At 46.6% G+C, this 22,905-nt stretch overlaps 2 protein-coding genes and 1 long non-coding RNA gene across 10 annotated transcripts in view; 2 read left to right on the forward strand and 1 right to left on the reverse strand.

Annotated features, from left to right (window-relative positions):
- The first annotated feature begins 418 nt into the window (after positions 1-418).
- On the forward strand, positions 419-13,526 carry SKA2 (spindle and kinetochore associated complex subunit 2). Of its 5 annotated transcripts, none has more exons than XM_061605102.1 (7): positions 419-529; positions 1,116-1,210; positions 7,923-8,012; positions 9,168-9,344; positions 10,484-10,567; positions 11,752-11,935; positions 12,096-13,526. In XM_061605102.1, exons 1-7 carry the CDS (start codon positions 481-483, stop codon positions 12,134-12,136), a joined length of 720 nt encoding a protein of 239 aa, XP_061461086.1. In that variant the 5' UTR covers positions 419-480; the 3' UTR covers positions 12,137-13,526. The 5 variants fall into 5 exon arrangements, with proteins under 5 accessions (XP_061461086.1, XP_061461089.1, XP_061461091.1 ...); XM_061605103.1 differs by lacking the exon at positions 419-529 and adding an exon at positions 903-1,032 and having other exon boundaries at positions 12,096-13,525; XM_061605105.1 differs by lacking the exon at positions 1,116-1,210 and having other exon boundaries at positions 422-529; positions 12,096-13,524.
- Positions 6,399-16,546, reverse strand: LOC133374340 (uncharacterized). Of its 2 annotated transcripts, XR_009759867.1 has the most exons (4): positions 16,440-16,546; positions 15,887-15,951; positions 15,252-15,334; positions 6,399-7,691 (listed from the first exon to the last, which is right to left on the reverse strand). It is a non-coding gene; the product is annotated as an uncharacterized LOC133374340 (long non-coding RNA). The 2 variants fall into 2 exon arrangements; XR_009759866.1 differs by lacking the exon at positions 16,440-16,546 and having other exon boundaries at positions 15,887-16,113.
- Positions 16,547-16,578: 32 nt separating this feature from the next.
- The window catches only part of TRIM37 (tripartite motif containing 37), a 51,407-nt gene continuing 45,080 nt past the window's right edge, over positions 16,579-22,905 (forward strand). For 2 of the 3 annotated variants that reach the window (XM_061605098.1, XM_061605100.1), the window contains exons 1-4: positions 16,579-16,832; positions 16,944-17,014; positions 19,832-19,933; positions 20,497-20,529. In XM_061605098.1, the coding sequence (XP_061461082.1) occupies positions 16,994-17,014; positions 19,832-19,933; positions 20,497-20,529 (156 nt within the window). In that variant the 5' untranslated portion in view covers positions 16,579-16,832; positions 16,944-16,993. The remainder of the gene's footprint in view (positions 16,833-16,943; positions 17,015-19,831; positions 19,934-20,496; positions 20,530-22,905) is intronic. The other variant, XM_061605099.1, reaches the window with a different exon arrangement.

A 22,905-nucleotide genomic window follows, 5' to 3' on the forward strand; every position in this document is an offset into this window, starting at 1 on the left:
ACCGTTTTCGTAATGCGCCCTGCGATTGGCTGCAACTCCAACCATTTAGGTTTCGAGCTACAAACAGTAGCCATTCAGATTAAAATGATGGAAACAAGCAGCCAATAAGAGGATAGGAGGAGAAAAGGACGAGAATATGGGCCCGCCTTTGAAAAAAATGGGCCAATGAAGAACGAGAAGTTTAGCCTTTCGACCAATGTAATCTCTGAGTTCAGTTCAGTCGTTGCCCTCCCCAGTCCTCTTTTAACGAACCAATCAGAACTGCCGAAGTCTCGATGTTCTCCAATAGGCGTCCCCGTTTTATGCCGCGGGGTTGCACCCTCCACTTTCCAATAAGCACGGGGCAGTGTTTGATAGCAGCCAATCCAACAGGGGAACCAATGACAGCTCTCCAATCGGAATAGCTGTCTCTTCCACTCCTTAAAAAAGGAGGCGGGTCTGCGCTGGGAGAACGGAGGGTGGAATACCACCGCCTGAGGAATGTCAACTATTCAACATGGAGACGGCGGTTACTACACTCGAGACCATGGTAAGTCCTGAGGCTAACCATCGCGCCGGATTTAGCCGCGTGTTTATCATTATTTTTTGAGGGAAGGGGCCGATCGTTGAAAAGGTGGAACTAACGAATTAGAGGAAGAAGGGGGGGAACACTGAGGAATGAAAAAAGATGTGAGGGACTAATTCCCCTCCCCCTCTCCACTGGACCCAACCACTCCTTTATACACTCGGTAATGGGGTGGGAAGAAGGTTCCGTTGGGCGAATCCATTATCTTTTTAGGGGAGTGGAAGAATGTAAAAAAAGGGGGGCGTGTTGGTTTGGGTCCATTTCTCTTTCGAAGCTTGCTGTGCGAGGGGGCGTGGCCCTCTGGGCCGACCAATTCTCTGAAAAGCCTGCCATTTAGGGGGCGTGGCTCATTGGAGCGGTCCATTTTCTCTCTCCCCCCCTTTCAACAAATGTATGGGTCGTTTGGGCTGGTCTATTTTCCTATAACAGGACGTGGAAGAAGAGGAGGTTGTGTAGAAGCTATCTGAGTGAGTCCATCTTCAATGGGAGGAAAATAATAATCATACTATTATGTAATGTAAATATAATTTAGTATTATTATTATTAACAGCAACAATATTATCTTCATCATCATCATCGTTCATGCTGCTGTTAGGGGAAGGGGCCGTCGCTCAGTGGCAGAGCCTTGCAAGCAGAACGTCCCAGGTTCATATCCCCAATGGCATCTCCAGGTAGGGCCGGGAAGGACTCCTGTCTGAAACCTTGAGAGCTGAAATAATAATTGTTATAATAATTAATTTGCAGAGGAAGAGTGTGCCGGTCCCTGCCTCAAGGGACTTACAAGGGTGAGCCGCAGAGGAAAGGGGGCAAAAGCAGAAGTATATGCGGGTAGAATTTGTGATTATTTCAACTGCATATGCTTAAGTGTAGTTCTAGTTTGGCGGTGGTGTTTCTTGCTCTTCCCAGTGTGCCCTCAGTGATGAACAAGGACAGTTAAATTTACCTCATTCTCGTGAGAGAATAATGAAATCCTAAAATACATAAAACCAGAGTGTGTGTCTCATATATAGTGGTAAAAAAGTTGCAGAAGGGCCGTAACTCAGAGGTGGAGCATCTGCTTTGTGTTCAGAAGGCCCCAGGTTCAATCCCCGGTAGCATCTTCAGGTAGGGTTGAGGTAACACTCCTGTCTGCAACCCTGCAGAGCTGCTGCCAGTCAGTGTAGACAATACTGAGCAAGATGGACCAATGCACTGACTCTATATAAGGCAGCTTCCTACGTTCAGAGTCCATCTCATTCCCTTGGAGGCATGTCTCGGTTATATATAAGGGGTTTTAGCTGGTCTAATTCATCCTGATACCAAAGAGGCCTCATCCAGGATTAGTACTGAGACAGCTTTATTCACCTCTTGTAAAATTAATAAGGGTGGAGGTTGCCTGGGCTACATACACTCATTTCTCTGCTGCTCTGTCTGTCACCCTTGGCAAGGCTTTGCTGCTCTCACTTTCTGGCTTGGTCAAGATTAAACTCTCCTGCACACGTTCATTCAAAGCAGAATAGTTATTTAAAAAGATTGCATCCATGAGTTGCGCCTGTCTTTTGCTTGTGCCCGTGCAAAATATATGCACATTGATAAATTCCAATTTAATCCCTTTTCCCTAGCCGTTGAAAAGGTTAATGAAGCCTTTTAAAATTTGCCTGCTGAATAGACCTCTGTTTAAAAAGATTCATTTTTTTGCACCCTTTAAAATGCCTAAGCAACATATGATCTGTATCTGGCACAGTTGTCTCCGTCCTAGGAACGACAAAGCTGTTCTCCCAAAGTCTACAGTTTACTTGAGTCAATCCCCAAGCAAGGTGCCTGATGCAAGCAAGGTGTCGCCCCTTTGGAGGAAGCTGCAAGGCATACAGCAGGCTACAGCTTAGGCTGAGTGAATGGCCTCAAAATGTGCCCCTTGCCTTCTTTGCCAGAGGCCTTAAGGAGGGCAAACAATATGAACGTGCGTGTGATTCAGATTCATCTTCCAAAATTTCTCTGATGGCACGCCTAGATCTGGAGTCTGGTTCTTTGTCGTTGGCCTGACCCAGGAAAGGTACAAATAATTTCTGTTTCCAACAGATCTGAGGGGACAGTGAGACCTCATAAGGACATGATCCTGGCTCAAGGGTTAGAGAAGGTGGGCCTGCTGGATTGAAACACTCCCTGTTCCTTTTTTTGCTAGCTGGCATATTTGATGGAGGTGGAAACAGATGAACTCATTCTCCTCTGGAGATAGAACTGTGTGGATGTACATACACGCAGCAGACATTTAAACCAAAGTACTGGTATTGAACTTTATTCCAGAGGAGAGAAAAAGACCCAGAATAGATCTCATTTCCTTTTTTTTTTTTTTAAACCAAAGATGGTATATTTCACAGGGTCAGTTGTCATTGCTGAAATGTTTTGCGAGCCTTTGTGTTTTTTTTTTCTCCAACCATTTTGTGTTGTCAAACTCTACTAATACTTCCCTTTTCTCTTGAGCCAGTGAACGTTCTCCTGAGCCTGGTGAGTTCTGCTTCGCTCTGGATGGCGAGAGGTCTGTCCGCGGCTCTTTTTATGTTGTACTACTAGTGAACACGCACAAAAAGTAGTGCAATATTAAAAGGGCATTGGCCAGCGATGCTCAGTCAGCTAAAATAACCACTTGAAGGGAAGCGTGCGATCTTCCCTTTTGTGTGTATGTGTTAGCGTCTGAAACGGGTGCAGAACTCGTTTATAGCTGGCATTTTTAAACTGGTGCACGCATACCTGCTCCCGTAAATGACAGTCTTGTAAAATTACGCTGGTATGCTTGAGCGAGTCACCCTTGTGCAATTCGTCACTGGCGCATCAGCGCCCAATAAGAGCCAAACGCTTTTCCTCTGAGCCAGACCACTCGAAACGCAGCAGAAGCAAGCCAGCACGGGCTGTGGGAGAGTCGCAAGCGGTCTGACCAAACGAGGCAGCGCGTTTCTGGGGTGATTTGGATGGGTTTCCCCAGCCCTCGTCGAGAAGTCTGAGAAGCCGTTTTCCTTTTTCTAATGGTGCCTTTCGTTTTTGTGTGTGTTCGAAAAGCGGTCGCCGGTTCCTTGTTTTTCGAGCTTGGCGCTTTCTGTAAAGTGCCTTGTGCTCCGGAGCGCCCTCTTGCTGCTGACGGGGGCTCTGACTTCATTGCACTACTGTGCTTCCCAAAAAGCAGTGCAATAGTATTGTCAAAGCACTTGCAAGCAGGACCTTCAGCGACGGCCTCCTGGCTTCTCTCGTCTTTGTCAAAGCCTGTGTGAGGGAATCATGGCAGGGGCTCGAAAGTTTATTTGCGTTTGCCTTTATGCCGTTAATCGGGCCTACAAGCTTTAGCTGGAGGGCGAATGAATGAAGGGCTTGGTTAGGAACTGGATTTGCTGAAGGGCAGCTTTGAGTGGAGGTTGGTGGGCCTACCTTCCCGATGTCCAACTGGCATTTTGTCCAGTTATAGTAGATCTTACTTATTCACACCTCTGGTAGGGCACGTGGGGGTCTGATTTGGTCCAAGGGCTGATGGTTCTTGACAGGGATGGGCCGTAGCTCAGTGATAGAGCATCTGCTTTGCATGCAGAAGGTCTCCGGTTCAGTCCCTGGCATCTCCAGGTAGAGCTAGGAATGAATCCGGTTGGCGATCCTGGAGGGCTGGTGCTGCCCGTCAGTGTAGGTAGTACTGAGCTAGATGGATCAATGGTCTGTCTCAGCATAAGGCAGCTTCCTATGTTCTTATGACCCCTAAATGGAAGCGGTAGTTGATTGATGGAGCTGTGGGTTAAGGGCATGTCTGCCGTTTTGATTTTTTAAGTCTCTATTGATGCTGGCGTCTTGCCGTAATGGAGGGTGAGGGAGGACATTAGTTAGCCTTTCCTTTCCAATTACAAGTGGCACCTTTTCATAGTCGAAACCGCAGCTATTGTGTGTGAAATTGCCAGTTCTCCTGCACCTTCCTTCAGTTCCTCAAAGGCGCCGGAGCTCTTGGTGAGATGCATGTTCTATTTAAATAATCTTTTAAATTGCCCAGTCATTTTTCCTTTCTAACCTGTTGACAGCCCTGGCTACTAGACATCACTTTTGCGAGGTCGAATCTGCCTCTTGCGCTATATAGCGAGCCTCTGATCGCTGAGAAATGGCACTGGCTTTATTTATGTTGCTCTTGGAAAGCAGCCTTTTATTCTCTTACGTAGGGAGGTGCCTTATACTGACTCAGACCATCCATTGGGTCTGTCTGGTTCAGTAGTACCTACACTGACTGGCAGCGGCTCTCCAGGGGTTCGGGCAGGAGTCTCTCCCGGCGCTATCTAGAGATTCTGGCCATTCACTCAGCTCGGGCCCTTCCCCAAGCATTCTTGAACATTCAAAATGGACAACTAGTTTTCAGAAAAACAGCTCCCAATATAGCTGTGTAATTTCTTTAAACATTCAAATGCTTGGGGTAAGTAGCAGTCCATACTTGGAATGCTTAGGTGCACCATAACCTTGGAGACATGTGTGCACAAGGGGAACAGGGACATATCCAAGCTTTAAGACTGTGTGGTCCTCTCCTGCAGTCCCCAAACATCATAAGGTAAGAGGATGATGTACAGCTAAGCACTTCTTCACGCTGCGCATAATTAAAATATGGAATTAGTTGGTGATGGCACCAACTTCGATGGCTTTAAAAGAGGATTAGACAAATTCATGGAGGAGAAGGTGATCGGTGGCTACTGGCCACGATGGCTATGTTCTCCCTGCACAGTCAGAGGCGGTATGTTTCCGAATACCAGTTGCTGGAAACTGCAGGAGGAGAGAGTGCTGTTGAGCTCAGGTCCTGCTTATGGGCAACTGGTTGACCACTGTGAGAACACGACCGTGGCCTAGATGGGCCATTGGCCTGATCCAGCAGGCTCTTCTTCTGTTCTTAGCTACAATGGTCTCCTATAGAGACGCCTGATTTGACTAGGGTGATGCATGCCTTAGTTACATCCCGTTTAGATTACTGTAACGCGCATCTGGAGGACCACGGATTCACCGTTCCTGGTCTGCACTGACTTACGGTGACTCTCCAGGATGGCAGGTAGGGGACATTCCTAACCTTACCTGGAGATGCCTTTGGGGATTGAAGCTGGGACCTTCTGCACACAAAGCAGATGCTCTGCCACTGTGCTACGGCCCTTCCCCTGAAGCTTGTACGGCTTAGGTGGTCTTTGCTTGCGCGGAATGTGAGCATCAAAGCCTCGTTCTAAGTGGCTTCTTGGGCCCACGCAAAGTGGCGTGCCATATCGTTAACCATGGCCTATTGAGGTGAAAGCAGCGGCTGCAAAAGAATTACTTTATTTAATCAGAGTGCTTCAGTTCAAGTCCCTGGGCCCCGAAAAGAAAAGAAAGCAATAAACAAGCAAGCTTACAATTTACTGAGGACGAGCGGGGGAAGAGGTGCCCTGGGATTCAATGGCCGCAGTGCGCCAATAGCTCTTCCAACGCTCCTTTAAAAGGCCGAGTGAGAGGACTGCCATCATGTCTGCGTGCCCTTCCAGTCTTCTAAAAGATGAAACTAGAGGCCTCCTTCTGTGTACTTGCAATGCTTCTATTTTCAGGGCCAAGAATCGCTGCCTGGTTTTATTACATGAAGCTTAGGCATACCTGTACATGCCAGTAATATTCAGAGCAGTAGTGGGGAGCCTCTGGCCCGCGGGTGTCATTTGGCCGAACTAGTCCCTCCGAATTTTAGAGGAAGCTATGTCAGGGGTGTGTGTATTTACAGACACACACTGCCCTGAAGTTCAGCTTAAGAGACCCAGAAAGAATGGTAAAATGTTAGCACTATTTTAGAAAAGATGACCCCAACATTTCCCCTGAAGCAAAAGAGAGGCAGTGATTTATTTTTATTATTATTACTACTACTACTAATAATAATAATTACCCACCCCTTTCCCTACGGCCCTAGGGGGCATCACAATAATTTAAAAGACCACATTTAAAACAGATGACAGTCGCAAGGATCGAGGTGCATCCTAAAAAAGATAAATCTCAAGTGTCAAATGCCAGGGTACAGCGGTGCGTCTTCAGCATTCGGCAGGGATGGGTCCTAAAACAAAATAGGGTAGTAGTTTCCAAATGGAGTACTGTGGCATGCAAGTGTGTTGTGAAAAATAAATGCTTGAAATGTTTAAAACCTAAAGAAAGTCTGTGAGCTGGACACACCTCTCTCTAAGGAATGAGATCCTCTCTGAGGCAAGCAGTCTTGCCGCCTCCGTGTGGGGTGTGATGGGATTATTCAGTCAGTCCTCATCAGGGATGAGGGTCGCCCTGCCCTTGGAGAAGTCGACTCTTTGCGTTGTAGACCTGTGCAGGAATCCAGGGTCCGAGTCTCTCTTCTGGGAGGTGGGATAGTTCTTTTCTTGAACGCTCTTAAAATGAACTTTGTGCAGATACAAAAGCAGACTCTGCCTCTGGTTTTAATGCAGGAAGAAAAGATCTGTCATGGTTATCAACGATTAGGAAAAGCAAAATAGGAACTCTTGGAGTGTGTGTGTAGTGTGCAACGCAGCACTAAGCAAAAGTCACTTAGTGGGTTCCTCGTTCTGCAGGCAAAATGTTTTGCACTAGTAGAGTGTCGCACGAGGAAAAACAAGCAGGGTGCTGGGATTGTTGTGCATCAGATTGTGCAACAAAATTCAGGATTTTTTTTAAGCGGGGAGGGGGTCCATCATGCACTCATCCCATAATAAAAGAAAAACCACACCAAGTACTTGCTTTTAAAAGGGGGATATTTTCTGTTAGAGCACACAGAAACAAACCCTCATCCACAAAACCAAAACTGGTAATGTGACAGAATAAAGGGATGAAAAGTGAGGGCAAATAAGAAAGTAACACTTTGCCAGCTCAGCGCCTTTCGAGCTGGTCCAGCCTGGCATATAGTTCCATCAGTCTCCTCTCCATTGCGCTGCATGCCCACAGTGTGCGGGATTCCTTTGATGTGCATCTTTTAAAACTTGGCCAGAGAACGTTCAATATGGTTTCTGGTGACGGAGCCCTTCAAAGATACCGCAAGCGTTCATATTTGGACAGCTGAGTGCTAGTAGAAGTTCTGTGGTGACCAATCCCAGGATCTTGTTCAAAGTGCAGCTTTGATCCTCGGATTCCTGCTTCTTCCAGAATCATTCCAGCTCTGGAATAAAACAACGCTGAATTACGGTAAACTGTATTGTTACAAACTGTCATATGCACCCGATGCTTTTACTCTTTCACCTGTACCTGGGTGCAGGATGCAATCTACTATATACACATTTCTCTCTCCTCTTTCTCTGTCCCCACCCCAGTTAGTGTGTAGACATAAAGTAGTGGTGTTGGGCTTAAAATGTATGTAACGGCATTGTGATTGACCATTTGGGTGTTTTAGTTCCAGAAGGCCGAATCTGATCTGGATTACATTCAGGCAATGTTGGAGTTTGAAATAATTAAAGGGCTCCCTAATGGACTGTCTCAAGAGGTACTGACTCTTCTCAGACTTGAGCTTGAATCTCTGGCAAACTTGTATTAAGAATTTTGTTTTTTAATGTACTGTAATTATGGGCACTATAGAGTTATCTTCTTGTGTTAAACAGTCCCGTAAGAATACAAAAAATATGCTTTTATTTCCTATATGTCAACGTACATGGGCTTAAGGCAGCAATCCTGTGTCCACTTACCTGGGAGTAAGACCCATTGAACTCTGTGGGGCTTACTTCTGCATAGATATGTACAGGATTGTGCTGGGAGGTGGATTTTCTGGAAACATTTCGAATTGGGGTTTTTTTTCTGTTAGGGTAATTTGCATCAGAAAATGTTCTGACGCCCTACAGCAGAGGTAGCCAATGTGGCGCTCTCTAGAGGTCATTGGACTGTAACTCCCATCAGCCCCAGCCAGTGTGGCCAATGGTGATGGATGATGTAGTCCAGCAACATCCGGAGGGCATCACATAGATCGCTCTCTAAGGAAGTGGTACCCAAGTTGCACATTTTCCTTGTATTTTGTAAACAAAGCATTTTAGAAAGCAAGTATCCCATTTTTTTTTGTCCCAATATACCACAAGGTGCATTTGACCTGGAATATTTTGTGGGGGGGGGAATTAAAGCACCCTTAATGTGGTCTTACTGTTATATTTTCATTGGCATTTACTTCCCTTGCATTGTTTAAGAAAAAGGACAAAGATACTTAGAACTGACACTCTGATCAGTCTTAGCAACCTGTGATGTTTATTCATATACATGCTATGAAAAGAAATAATAGGGATAATTGTCTGAAAAAACATTAATTACAACTTTGGCTGTGTTTGGGCACCACTACTGCTTGGGTTTGTTGGTCACATCCACAACCTTACCTTTAAAGCATGTGGCTTCCCCAAAAGAATCCTGGGAACTGTAGTTTAAGAGTGCTTGGGAATTTTAGCTTTGTGAGTGGTGAAAGTGCAGTTCCCAGGATTCTTGAGGGAAGTCATGTGCTCTAAATGCATGGTGAGGATGGAACACATCAGTTACGTGAATCTGCTTGGTAACCCTTCAGTTCCTGCTAAAAGTGCCTTGACGCTGTCTGTCTGTCTGTCTGTCTCTCTCTCTCTCCGTGCTACTCCCCCAATGGTGTGCATTTTCCTTCCGTTGGTAACAGGAGAATCCTCTGGTTGTCGTACAGCAGCTGTCCGTGGTGAAGTCTCGCTACAAAATGTTATGTGAGCAGCTAGAAAAGATTTCTGCCGAGCGGCGGGAGTCCATGAAGTCGATCCGTGCTACTCTTGCCAAAACAGTGAAGCTGGTTCAGGAAATCCAGCACCACACCGGTATGGAGGTAATGCTCTGAACTGCCTGGCTTAGATATCAGTCACCTTGACTGAGGCAATGACAATATGTTTTTGTGCTTTCCTCCGTGAAAGCATCATTATAGAGGAATCTCTGGAAAGACAACTTGCTTGCAGCGTGCATCTGCCAGTGGTTGATTTCGGCATGTTCTGAGGTCCACTTTGAATCTGTCGGGCCTTAGTATTGCCCTGCACAAGCTAGGCCAACACCAGGATTGATGCTTCAGCGTTCCCTAGAACAGGAGCAGGCAGATTTCATGCTTGCAGGATCTACTACTTTGGTTTTTTCCCTGGACCAGGGGTGGGGAGCCTTTAGCCCCCCCCTCCGATGTTGCTGAATTACAACTCCCATCAGCTCCAGCAAGCATGGCTAATGTCCAGGGATGATGGGAATTGTAGTTCATCAATATTAGGAGGGCAATTTCCCCATACCTGCACTTGACCCGAGGTCTGCCGACTAGAGTCAGGTTAGAAGTTGTGAAGCTTGTTGCAAAGTCTTGGCTTGGGGGCAGAGACAATTTTCAACTGCTCCCAGTACTTGAGATGGGGTAGCTGATGATGTTGGATTACAGCTCCCATCATCCCTGGCCATTGGCTATGCTGGCTGGGGCTGATGGGACTTAAGAGTCCCAACAACATCTGGAGGGCACCACGTTGGCTTCCTCTGCCTGGAATGTCTTACATACCAGTATAAAAATCTACATCTGAGTCGCTACAGATTGGGGATTCCAAAAATTGGCCAACAAAACTACCCAAAGACCTGATCAAAGGTAATCAATTAATACGTATATTTCACAGGCGAGGGACATTTGAAGCGGGGAGAGAGGCAATTAGCACAAGGCCTACCGTGGCAGATACATTTTTTTTTGTCTAACAGTTTTATTGGGAGTCAGGAACCTCTGCTGATCTCTTCTGCTGTCCTAGACCGTGCCTGAGAATCTTTGCAAGATGTACTCATTCGTGGGCAGACTAATAAATGGAAACACATTTCCTTTAAGGAAAGGAAGTGCAAAATGGTAATTTTAAAGGTTTCAGGCTACAGAAAATATTCTGTGAGGTCCTTGTGGGCAACATTTGTCTTACTGCAGCAGATAAATAGCCCCGTTGAAGAAGTTACTCTTCCCTCTAGATCTCGCCCCTATCTGAAGAAGATCAACTTGCAATGCAACACTTGTGCCAGGCTCCTGACGTGACATATGCCCCTGCACAACAGGTAATTCTGAACCATAAGAATCTTCCCTTTGTCTATTTCTTTACTTCCTAGTAGCTCCAGATGGAATCTTGGGTGCTGTTCGTCCCTTTTACTTGTGAAACTACACAAGTATCTTTTTTTCCCCCCTAACTTTATTGGCCCATTGTCACAAAGTCGCCCAGATCGCATAATTGTACACAGTCGCCATTCTCAAGAGCTTTTGATAACTAAGGTTGGCTTTCCCTGGTTCTCAGGATTCCTGAACACCTTGTTCCAAAAAAGGCATCTTGGCTGTTTGATCAGACCAAGCACTTGTTCACACTTGATCTGTAAACTAGTTTGCCGCTTGTCTGTGGTGTGTTGCTTGGTGACAACATGTACAAGTGATGTGTAAATGCATACATTGACTTGACCGTGGCTCCCCAGGGTGTGCCTCAAGTGCCTTCCCTATAGATATCTTCCGGTGCAGCATCTTTGCAGCATCTTTGAATGGATTCCCACTGCCTATCCAGGGCGCTGTGTACCCTATGCTTAAAACAGAAACAAAGCCAGAGTTCTGCATGCAGTAAAGGCAAATTCTGAAATCTGCATAAATCATGCAAATTAATGGCAAAATTTGTATAATTCACTGTGTGTATTCATTTGCATCATTTATTTGCCGCCCTGGGCTCCTACTGGAAGGGGGGATATAAATCAAATAAATAAATAAATGAAATGAAATAGTTGATGGCTTTGAAAAAGCAGATTAAACCAATTCCTGGAGGAAGATGACCCAATGGTTGTATGAGCTATTATGGGTAGATGGAACCTCCGTGGTCAGTGACAGTATACCAGTGAATACCTGTTGCTTGGGGACAGGAAACTGGGACAGGGCTATTGCCCTGATAATGGGCTTTCTGGAGGCTTTCTGGTTGGTCGCTGTGGGGAACGGTATGCTGGACTGGGGAGGCCTTTGGTCTGATCCAACAGGGCTCTTACTAATATTAGTAATTTCTCTCTAGGCTATATTTCTAAAGTCACCCTTCATCCCATGGGATCCCAGGGTAGTGTATGAGTAGGAAAGAGTTCCTGTTCCTCTCTGCTTGTAGAAAGAAGCAAAGCAATGGAACTCATCCCTTTGCCTTTTGCTTATAGAAATGCTTACTTGGCCACACGCTTGGATTGCCGAGTCCAGTGGACTTTCACTTTCTGCTCCTTTTCTTTAGTTGCACAGATGTCCTTCAAAACCTGACTACAAAACATGCTTTGGGCTCTTGCTTGGGTGGGATGAGACTGCCGTGATCAGACCCGAGGTACTGAGGCATGAACAGCTCCATCTGCAGCTGTGTCTCACAGGCATGCCCCATTTGATCCTGCAGTCGTTGAGCAAGTATGGGTGTGTGAATTCAGGTATGCGGCATGATGTGACCCTTCTGCAAAGGCTAAGAAAGCTCATCTGTGGCTTTGAGCAACTTCTTAAAAATCAAAAAAGTTTTTTTTCTTTTGAGAAGAGAACGTGATTTTTTTAAAAAAGTTTTTGTTTCAAAAAATACTTCCTTTTTTTTTACAGAATTGTCCAAAAGAACACGAAAGCCACTGATTCCAGGCTAAAATTAAAAAAGAAAAACCTTGTCAGCGAGAGAGAGCTCATCGGAGTTGGAAATGGACAAAGCCACACCTTAAATGTGTGAATTGTTTGTGTTTTCTTTCTCTATTGGTACCCATCGATCTTGTACCTACTGCCTAAAAAGTTGCTCGATGAGCAGCGAGTGGACCATTTTGTAGTGATGGTGTTCACGTTCATATTGTGATGGTGTTGCTGTTGTGCTGTTCAAGATGCTTCCAGCCAGAACCTGTGGCTCTCCAGATGCTTCAGAACTCCAACTGCCCTCATCCCTGTCTGTCAGCCAAGCGTGCGAGGGCTGATGGGAGTTGTAGTTCACCAACATCTGGGGGGCCACAGTTACCCCACTCCTGAGTGTGAATGCTTCCTCCCAAACAGTAGCATTAAAATTGCGTAGCTGGTTGGAAGTATATGCTGTGGAATAACTGTCGAAAACAGTATTGTTACATTGCACTGTGATCCTGTGAACTGAAAGTTGGGGTGAATCTCCCAAACACGCATTCCATGCCTTTTAAAAATTATTAGAAAATTGGATGAAACTAGACCTTTAGGTGTTCTCTTTTGTTCTGGAATGACTTAACTCGGCGGTCACATTTCTAACCCTGAGCTATTCAAGGGGGCTGGTGACTGACAGTGGGAGTCCATTGTTTGGCTGCCTTCCTCCCATTATAGGGCCAGGTGCCAGTACATCTGCATAAGCCCCATCCTCTTTGTGGAATACATGGGTGGGCCTATGGCAGAGGTGGTCCTCCAGATGTCCTGTCATCCCTGACTGTTGGCTGCTGGGAGTTGGAGTCCAGTGGCATCTGGAGGGCCAGAGGCTGCCCATCTTTAGCCTGTGGGCGTAATTTAACAGACCTGGTCCTGGAAAAAAGCCCTATGGGCCCCAATAAGTCAAGGTGCTATCCTGCAGATGTACAAACGACCTTTAAATTAAGTGGCACTTCCATTCTACGTGAACATGGATAGGATAAGCTTTATGTACTTTAGGGCTGGGGTGAGGACTCTGTGGCCGTCCAAATGCTCTGGGACTCTTGACTCCCATCATCCCTAGCCAGCGGCCATGCTGGGAGTTGGAGTTGAATGACATTTGGAGGACACCCCATTGGCTATCCCTGCTCCATGCTAAGTCAGTCTCCAGCAGACAGCATACGATGAACAGAAGCTGTCCTTGGCGCATTAAGATTTCCATCTTTCCCCGTCTTCAAACAAGAAGTTGGGTTTGGAGTGGTACTTCTGGTATATTATTCAAAGCCGTAGCTGCGAACTTTGGAACAGTAGCCAAATTTAGAGTTTTTCCTTAAGTTTTTTTTTTAAATGTGCTTAGGAACAATAAAGATAAATGTATGGCATCACAAAGGGTTGGCATCCTTTTTAAACGCAACTGATTCCCTTCTTATTTTTCCAGTGTGTCTTTCCTCTTTTATTAACTTCAGGAGCTGCTGTGCCTTCAGCCGTCTAACTTATTTTGTGGACAGAACAAGCAAAAGCTTAATGGCTGTGTGGATCTAGTAAAGTAAGTAGTTAGTAAAGAAGGGTTGACATCTCCAAATATGACTTTTTTCTCTCTCGAGGTTAAAACTCTTCCTGTTTTATGAAGCTGTTGTAGGAGCAAAGAATTGTATACCTATATGAAGGATGTTTTACTTCTCATATCTCATCTCTTGAATCTTTTCCGGTTTAGATTTTGGATTAACTCTTACTTCCTCCTAGGAATTGAGTCTAGCCAGTCAAAAGTAATCACTTTTCAATCCCGTTGATTTCAGTGCAAAAGCAAAGCTTTAAATCTCACCTGTTAAAATCAAAGAGCTTAACTTTGACTGATTGTGCCCAGGGGGGATATATATATTACTATAATGGCTTGGATGGGTTGTTCTTCACACTTAAGGCTGAACTACCATATTTTTCCAATGATCTTGATGAGCCTAACGTTGCCTCCAGATTGTTACTCTTTTGCGGGAGTGGTTCAAGCACATAGCAGAACTTCAGGATTGCACAATGAAAGTGGATTCAAGCGCTCTGTTGCCCTAGCACAGCAAATCCACTTTTAAAAAGAAACAGACTTTTTTGCAGCTAGGTAAGTATGCCCTGCAAACGAACCCAGATGAATGCTTGTTGTCATATAACTGCCTTGTAAACTAACTGGAACAAATGCTCAACAAAGGCCAGAGATGGCCTAACCACTGCATAATCTTTGTGGAAGCAATTCAGGATGAATGCTGCATAACCAGGTTGTCTGGAAGAGTCCTAAAGCTACCAAATGAGCATTATCATCATCTGCTGGTTACACGAAAAGTGTCCTGAAGCAACTTACATTTTTGGCATAATCATAGGTTTTGTATTTGTGTGAATATACACACAAACATATGCAATTCATTAAAAAGCCACAACACAACCCCTAATAACAGCAGCAAAAAGCCTCAGCAGTGCAAGTTAGAGCAAGCCACATTAAGAAGCACAATGTACAATTGAAATAGTAGGTACAAACCAGACGCTATGTATATATTTACACATTGCTGAATGCTAAGCCTCTTTTTTTTCTCATTCTCTATAATATCCTTATTCAGTTTATACCCTGCAAGTCTTCCAAGTTTATGACTAAATTGGATTTCGAACCTAGATCTGCCATATCAAGTAGTTTAAGCCGGCCTTCTTCAACCTGTTGACCTCCAGATGTTTTGGCCTACAATTCCTATGATCCCCACCTGACGTGCTGGTTGCAGATGATGGGAGCCCTAGTCCAACGCATCTAGAGGGCAACAGGTTGCAGAAGGTTGCCTTAAAGACTCCTTTGAATGTCTCCCTCTGTAGAATGTCAACTGGCACAGGGATTCAGTTTTAGCATGTGTTTTAAAATTTTTAAATTGTTTTTAAAAGATGTGTTTTAGATTTGTATGTTTTTTGTTGCTGTAAACCGCCCAGAGAGCTTTGGCTACGGGGCGGTTTACAAATACAATAAATAAGATAGATAGATAAATAAATAAATAAAATGTTAATAGTTAAATTCATTACTCAGTAGCAGATGTGAGATGAAGGACAAGTGGGCCTACCCCTCCTTTGCACTGTTTAGCCAACATTTCCACCAGTTATCGCTGGAAATACCTTGAGGCAGGAATTTCTGCTGTGTGCGTTTGTTGTAGTCTTCAGATTCAGAAGTAGTACTTTCTGTTCAGGGAAAATCATGGCTGGTGAGAGAAATGAAGCTCCAGTGAACTATTTCAAGTGGGAAGGCTAGAACTGAGAAATGGCTAAGACAATCTCTTGTGCATATGAGCAAGACATTTTGGCCGACCCTTTTACTGATTCTTTTCACTTTGAAGTGACATGACAGAAGTGCTTAAAATCATGCCTGGTGTGGAAAAAGTGGATAGAGAAGAGTTTTTCCTCCCTCTAACATTAAAACTTGTGGACATCCAAGAAAGCTGAATGTTAGATGATTCAGGGCAGACATCGCAGTTAAACTATAGAATTTGCTCCCACAAGAGGCACTGGCGGCCACCAACTTGGATGGCTTTGAAAAAAGATTAGACAAATTTGTGGCGGTTAAAGGCCATCAGTGGCTGTGCTCTGGATGCTTCTGAATGCCAGTTGCTGGAAACCGCAGGAGAGGAGAGTGCTCTTGTGCGGAGGTTCTGCTTGTGGGCTTCCCAGAGGCATCTGGGTGGCCACTTGATGGCCCCTGGCCTGATCCAGCAGCCTCTTCTTAAGTTTTTCTGAAGACCTGGCAGAAAGCTCACCTTTCTGTTGCAGACTTGGTCAAGGCCTTGTTGCTGGGAGCCTCTTGTAACTCTGGACAACCAAGCTGAAAAAATGGGAGTAAAATGAACGTTTGATAGGTGTTGTAGTAGCAGGCATTTAAAAAACCACCAGGAACCACTAGCAAGTAAAGCTAGTATGTATGTAAACGGATTATAAATTAGAAAGGCTTATTCATTTAGCATGCAGAAAACTAGCAAAGAGCTAGTTGTAGTAGGGAAGGGCCACAACTCAGTAGTAGAGAATGTTTTGCCTGCAGAAGGTCCCACGTTCAGGCCCCTGCAACTCCGGGTAAACCGGGGAGAGCCTCCCTGCCTGAAACGCTGGCGAGCTGCTGCCAGTCAGTGTAGACAATACGGAGCTAGGTGGCCCAGCGATCTGAGTCTGGCCAGTGTCCCACTCCAGGAGAGGCCGTCATCACCCGTGCTCCACTACACCTCTGGGCTAAGATGCACAAGATAGCTTAATCTATTGTAAGGCTGCGCTTTACGTCCCCATTCTAAGACGCGCTCATTCTTTTCGGAACGCAGCAACCTCCAGAGCCAAAGAAATCGTGAAGCGCATGCGCACAGCAATCCTTCCTCCCTGTTGCCTAAGGGAGAGAACAGCACCGGCAAGCCCAAGCTGTTTCTCTCCCGAGGGAGGTGGTGGTGGGTAGCTACGGGCGCATGCGTGCTCTCTGTGCCGGCTGTAATGCGGCAGCGCCAGCCTCTCCGAGGCGAGCGTGGTGGCGCATGCGCGGTGAGGTGGAAGGAGACCCGTCAGCTTCTCCCTCCCCTCAGCCGCAAGGCGGGAGGAGGAGGAGACGCCGTTAATAATTCCCCCCACTTTTTAATTCTCAATCTCCCCCCCCCATTTACCTCGGCGTTACCCCTCATAATTTCCCTCAGAGGAAAATGGCGGGTACTTGGACGGTTACGGTGTAAGGTGCGCGACAGTGAAGCGCCCTCCCCCGTCGCGTTTTTAGCTCTACCTTCAAATTTTAATGTTTTAAATAAATAAATAAATATTAAAAAGCATGTTTTCCCTCTCCCTCAGAGACGACGGCGCTGAAGGCCTCCCTCGCCGGGGGGAGACGTCGTTGAGTCATGGACGAGCAAAGCGTTGAGGTAAACGGGGAAGCGGAGGGGGGGGCTCCACCTGCTGTGGGGTGGGGGGGCTGCTCCCCACTTTGTTCCCCACTTTGTTCCCCACTTTGTTCCCCACTTTGTTCCCTTTCTCTTCTGAGGGGGTTTTGTGGATGTGCGAATTATTCCCCACCCGTGGGGAGGTGGGCTGCTATGGAGCCCGGACTCCTGGGTTCCTCTTTCTCCCCATGGCCAGTGGAGGGGCATGGCTAGCTTCAGGGGTTGCTCTGGGGGCCAGGACACCTGGGTCCCTTTCAGGAGCGCGCGCGGTGTTTTGAAGCCCGGACTCCTGGCTTCTCTATCACGGATCAGCGGAGGGGGTAAAGATTCTAGTCCGGTGGGCGCTATGCGGGCCCGGACTCCTGGGTCCTTTCTTGATCTCCTCCCCGGCCCCCTGCATTCCTGGAGTTTGGGTGTGTATGTGGCTTTGGTGGCAATACCAGGTTCAGAAGTTACTGTGGGGGGGGCGGACTCCCGGGTCCCCCCCTTCCTAAAGTGTATGTTTCATTTTGAAGCCAGGTGTGGGTGTTTCATTTTGAAGCCAGGGCTCCTTTGGTCTCCTCTTTCACAGATTAGCTGAGGGGGTGACAATTTTAAGTTTGGATGTTACTCTGGGGGCCAGGACTCCTGGGTCCCTTCCTTGCCCCTTCAGAGCCAGGACTCCTGGCTCCTTCTGTATCACGAATTAGCAGAGGGCGTTAATACTAGGTGACAAATAAATAAATACTGAAACACTCTCCTGGGATGCTGCATTGGTTATCTAACCAGAAATGTGGGATACAAATTAATGGCAGCAATAATACTTCTCACCTCCAATGAGAACTAGAGGGGATGGTAGTGCTAGGTTTGGAAACTATTAAGGGATCACATCTCCTGGGTCCCACCCTTGGATTTCACATTTTCTCTCTCTGTTCCTTTTTATGAGAGCAGGGGGTGGAAGTCCTGGGCTTCTAGGTTGCTACGGTGCCCAGATTTCTGGGTCTGGAGGTTGCTATGGCATCAGGGTGCCCACGTTTCCCATCTTTGGGATTCCCTTTTGTGCCTGCCTGAGGAGTGGCCTACTGGGTGGGAGTGGAACACTCGGTGCAACTTAGTGTCATGACTCCCTCTGAAATATTCATTTTATTCGACATATTTGTATGCTGCTTTCCTGGGATGTTCAAAGTGGTTTATAACACAGTAATACTTTTTAAAAAGCAGTAGCGACAAAGCGGTGTTCAACAACAAAAGCAGAAGCCCAGGGCAGATAACTTTGGATAGGAACTCCTGGCTTACCCCTTTTGGTTGGGACCCCATAGCAACTTCCTAACCAGGCATAACCACAATCATGTGGTTTGTTTGCCATCTTGGTGGGGGAATGCCCTGAAAGTCCTGATGCCAAAGTGGCCCCCACCCCATGCACTTAACATCAGCAGAGGCTAGGAATTAATATCAGGTTGTTGGCTTAAAATTGTACTGGCGAATGAGATGCAGATCCTTTCCCCATACTTCACGGTCTTATTTGAGGCATTTTTCAATGTGGAAAAATGTGTGTTCTGTTTGCACATTAGGAGAACATGCATCTCACTCAAAGGGGCAAGACTTAGAAGTGAGAAAGGAAGTATCACGCTTCATCTCTTGTCACTTTCCAGAGTGGTTTGTCTGGCTACAGTAGTATTAGCTGTGTAAATACTACAATATGTTCTGTAGCTTCGTGCAGGATTATAGAATTTCTCCCTTCTGGAGTTAACCAAACAGTCACTCATCCAGTTTGGTTTTTGCTGAGCTGTTTCTAACACAGCTGTGCTTCTTGTGTAGATGGCTTCATCTTTGTTTTGGATGAGCGATAAGCTAGCTGTTTGTCTTTTGTCTTCTGATCCAAATGCGGCTGCATTTGGAATACTGTGTACAGTTCTGGTCGCCTCATCTCAAAAAGGATATTATAGAGTTGGAAAAGGTTCAGAAGAGGGCAACCAGAATGATCAAGGGGATGGAGCGACTCCCTTATGAGGAAAGGTTGCAGCATTTGGGGCTTTTTAGTTTAGAGAAAAGGCGGGTCAGAGGAGACATGATAGAAGTGTATAAAATTATGCATGGCATTGAGAAAGTGGATAGAGAAAAGTTCTTCTCCCTCTCTCATAATACTAGAACTCGTGGACATTCAAAGAAGCTGAATGTTGGAAGATTCAGGACAGACAAAAGGAAGTACTTCTTTACTCAGCGCATAGTTAAACTATGGAATTTGCTCCCACAAGATGCAGTAATGGCCACCAGCTTGGACGGCTTTAAAAGAAGATTAGACAAATTCATGGAGGACAGGGCTATCAATGGCTACTAGCCATGATGGCTGTGCTGTGCCACCCTAGTCGGAGGCAGCATACTTCTGAAAACCAGTTGCCGGAAGCCTCAGGAGGGGAGAGTGTTCTTGCACTTGGGTCCTGCTTGCGGGCTTCCCCCAGGCACCTGGTTGGCCACTGTGAGAACAGGATGCTGGACTAGATGGGCCACTGGCCTGATCCAGCAGGCTCTTCTTATGTTCTTATGATTATTGTGTAGTAGCACAGGGCTACAAAACTGAGATGGCCCAATTGCTGTAGCAGAGAGGTTTTCTTGTGTTTTCTAAAACTGTTTTGGCTTAGGCTTATTTAAAATAATATTTTTAAAGATGTCTAAATTTTAGATTATGTGTGTATGTAATAAGACTGAGATCTGTAGTGCCTTGAGTTGATATGAACAGAAGTTGTGTATGTGGATAACATACAGATTTGTTACATAAACGTTTGTATGTGCCATGATTGGCATACCTATTTTTTTTTGCAGAGCATTGCTGAAGTGTTCCGATGTTTCATTTGTATGGAAAAGTTGCGTGATGCGCGCCTGTGTCCACACTGCTCTAAACTGTGTTGCTTCAGTTGCATTCGGGTAAGTGGGACTTGGAGTCTTTGGACCAAACTGTACATTAGGTAGGAGATCTGTGGTCAGATTGACGAATGCTTCTTTTCTTAAACACTTCAAAGCAGCTGGAGGGGCTCTAACTGGGTTTGGTGGTGGCTGTGGGTGAAGAGATGTTTTAACCTTTTCTTCTTCCCATGCCATTTCCTTCTTCAAATTGGACACACGCACCCTCACTCCAGCTACTGCTATCCACGGTGGGGGGGGAATTTTATCACAATATAGGTACCTGTCTTCCCTCCCTGCTTCCAGGGGAAAGATTTTGAAACAGCATGGAGGGAAAGTGATAGACCCCTAGCACCACAGAGGGGAACCAGTACAGCCCCACCCCTGCAGCAGCTTCATTTACATCTTTAAAACAGCTGAGAGATTTTTCATGGATCTCCCATGTTGTCTGATCCCTTTATTCCCTCTGGCTTTTATATGAGCATGTATGAGATGCTGCTGTAATTGGAAAAAAAGGTTTGCTAATTTATATTTTTTTCCCTTGGAGATTTTTTCCTTGCTTTAAATGCTCCATTTTCTTCCTCCAGTCTTATGTCACTGCTGCAGCATCTGGAGAGTGGGTAAGAATCCCACTAAAAATCTGATGGATCTGAACAGTATGTGTATAAAGCATATTTTTAAATAAGGTCAAGGAAAATTGCTAGCATTCCATTTTAGCTACATTACCTGGCCACACAAACCTGTGGTCATCATCAGTCCCAAAGGAGGTGGTAGTGGGGAATAACTAGCTGTTGTGAGGCATTTCTAGCCAGTCATCTGGAGGTAATTCTCTGTGTGAGCCATGGAACGCCTTCGTAGTGCAGAAGATAATGGTTGATATTTTGGGGGATGTATGCAACAGATCATATGCAGCACTGGCCAAGCTATTGGACTTTACTATGGCACTGTACGGACTCACCATACACCCTTGACTTTACTTAATACTCCATGGAGCTGTGTGTTGTAGGAAAAGGACAGACATTTGTCCACTGAGAAACTCCTGATGAGCTTTTGAGAAACCCCAGGTTTTTCCAACAAAGTTTAATGTTTTCCAGAGGTGTAGTCATGTTGTGTAGTGAAGCAACCCCCCAAAAAAGTCTTAAACTTATTGTGCGTTATGGCGTTTGTAGTTTAAAGGCTATCCTGTATGCATTCTAAAAGTCCCAGTGGCTTGGACCCTAACATTCTCGGTCAGCAGGGTCATGGAACATACAGGAATGGGTTTACTCCTCCTGTAGGTAGAGTCAAGCTACAACCAAGTGTTAGACGGTGGCCAGCCGGAAGGGGAGGGAACCACCCTCTAACTGCCAGTCTTGACTCTGCCTCCAGCGAGTTAAGAGTCTACTGTATGCTCCCATATCTCTTTGGGTTACGGAGGTGGAAAAGCGTTTCTTAGGTTTTAATTCTCCTCAGCTTTTGTCTTCTCTGTCTCACCCCGCCCGTCAGTGATTAGTTCAGATGGCGGGGGGGGGGAACAACTTTACTCTTTGGATGTTCAGTGGGGAGATAGCCGGGAGGCATCCCAGGGCTCTCCCCTGCTACATGAATCTTGCTTTTTCTCTGCATTAGCATGGGGACAACTTCTTTGAAGGTGGGAGGTAGCCGGGAGGCGTCCCTGGCCCCTCCATTGACTCAGGGCAGCCGTGAGTAGCAGCGCGCCAGGACTTGTGTTCCTTTGGATTGGGGTGGGAGGTAGCCGGGAGCCATCCCAGGCCCCTCCACAGCCTCAGGGCGGCAAGGTGTTTTTATGATTGCCAGCCCGTTTCCTTCCCGCTGAGGAGGCTTTAGCAGCTGAAAAGGGGGGGTAGCCGGGAAGTGTTCCAGAATTCCCTCCGTCCCTTCGTGGCGCCGGCAGCACTTGGCCACTCAATGCGGCTCCACGTGGTAGCTAGGGGCTTCACAGGGTGAGGTGACCTAGCAGCTAGAGGCTTCCGAACGTCCTGTGTAGGCTAGGAGGGCGGTCATGAGGGAGAATTCTGCTGTTTTCCTGCCCTGTCAGATCTTTGCAGCAGGGCAGTCGCCATACATGTGGGGGAAGGGCGTTTTCCTGCCATTTCCAGTTTCTCTCAGAGGCGGGAAGGCACTGCACGATTTGCAAGGGGAGCACTGCACGATTTGCGAGGGGAAGGAGGGAGTGCAAGGTCATCAGCAGCCACCAGCTTTCCCCTGATCTCCCCGACCACCTGAGGGCAGGGGTCTTGGTGGGGGCACCCACATAGTCCCGACCCCCCCCCAAAAGAATTTCAAATGGCTGCGACAACGGAGCATAATTCTTCCTTGGAGGAGGATGTCTTGTCTCAAAGTGAGGGAGAGCATCACGATGATACTTCTCTTGGTACCTTGGCCTCAATGGCGGGGGCCATGTTGCCTTCCCCTTCAGCGTGGGGACTCCATCTCAGTTGGTGTCCACGCAGCGCGGGGGGGGCACTCACCCCGAGAGGTCCAGGCGTCAGCATGAGTCTGAGGAAAGGTCTTCCTCGACCATGATGAAATGGATTAGTAAGTCCATGATGAGGGAAGCGGGAGCCTCGCTGGCCAAGCACCTAGCTCACTCTCACAGGAAGAAGCAGCCCAGACATGCCCGAGTGCACTCTCCCTCTCCTTCCTCAAGTTCAGCTTCATGGTCCTTCTCTTCTTCTTCTGGCTCTAGTCCAGTTGCGATGAACAGCAGGTCCAACCTCAAAGCCACCACAGGTCTTGGGGGCATGGCAAGGGGCGCTCTTTTGGGACCATATGTTCCTACTGAGGAGAGGGCCTTCGTCCAGGTTCCTTGGAGACTGCTGGCCTTTTGGACTCGGGTTCGGAAGAGTCAGAGAGGGAGAAAGAGTTGTCGGGGGATGAGGCTCCACTTCCATCCTCAGTGTACAAGAGGCTTTATTTGCCTGATACATATTCGGTGCTGATTACCAAAGCTATGGCCTGCCTGCAGTTGGAGTCACCTCATGTAGAAGCAGGAG

This window comes from Rhineura floridana, chromosome 21 (genome assembly GCF_030035675.1).
Source record: "Rhineura floridana isolate rRhiFlo1 chromosome 21, rRhiFlo1.hap2, whole genome shotgun sequence".
NCBI classification, from domain to species: Eukaryota; Metazoa; Chordata; class Lepidosauria; order Squamata; family Rhineuridae; genus Rhineura; species Rhineura floridana.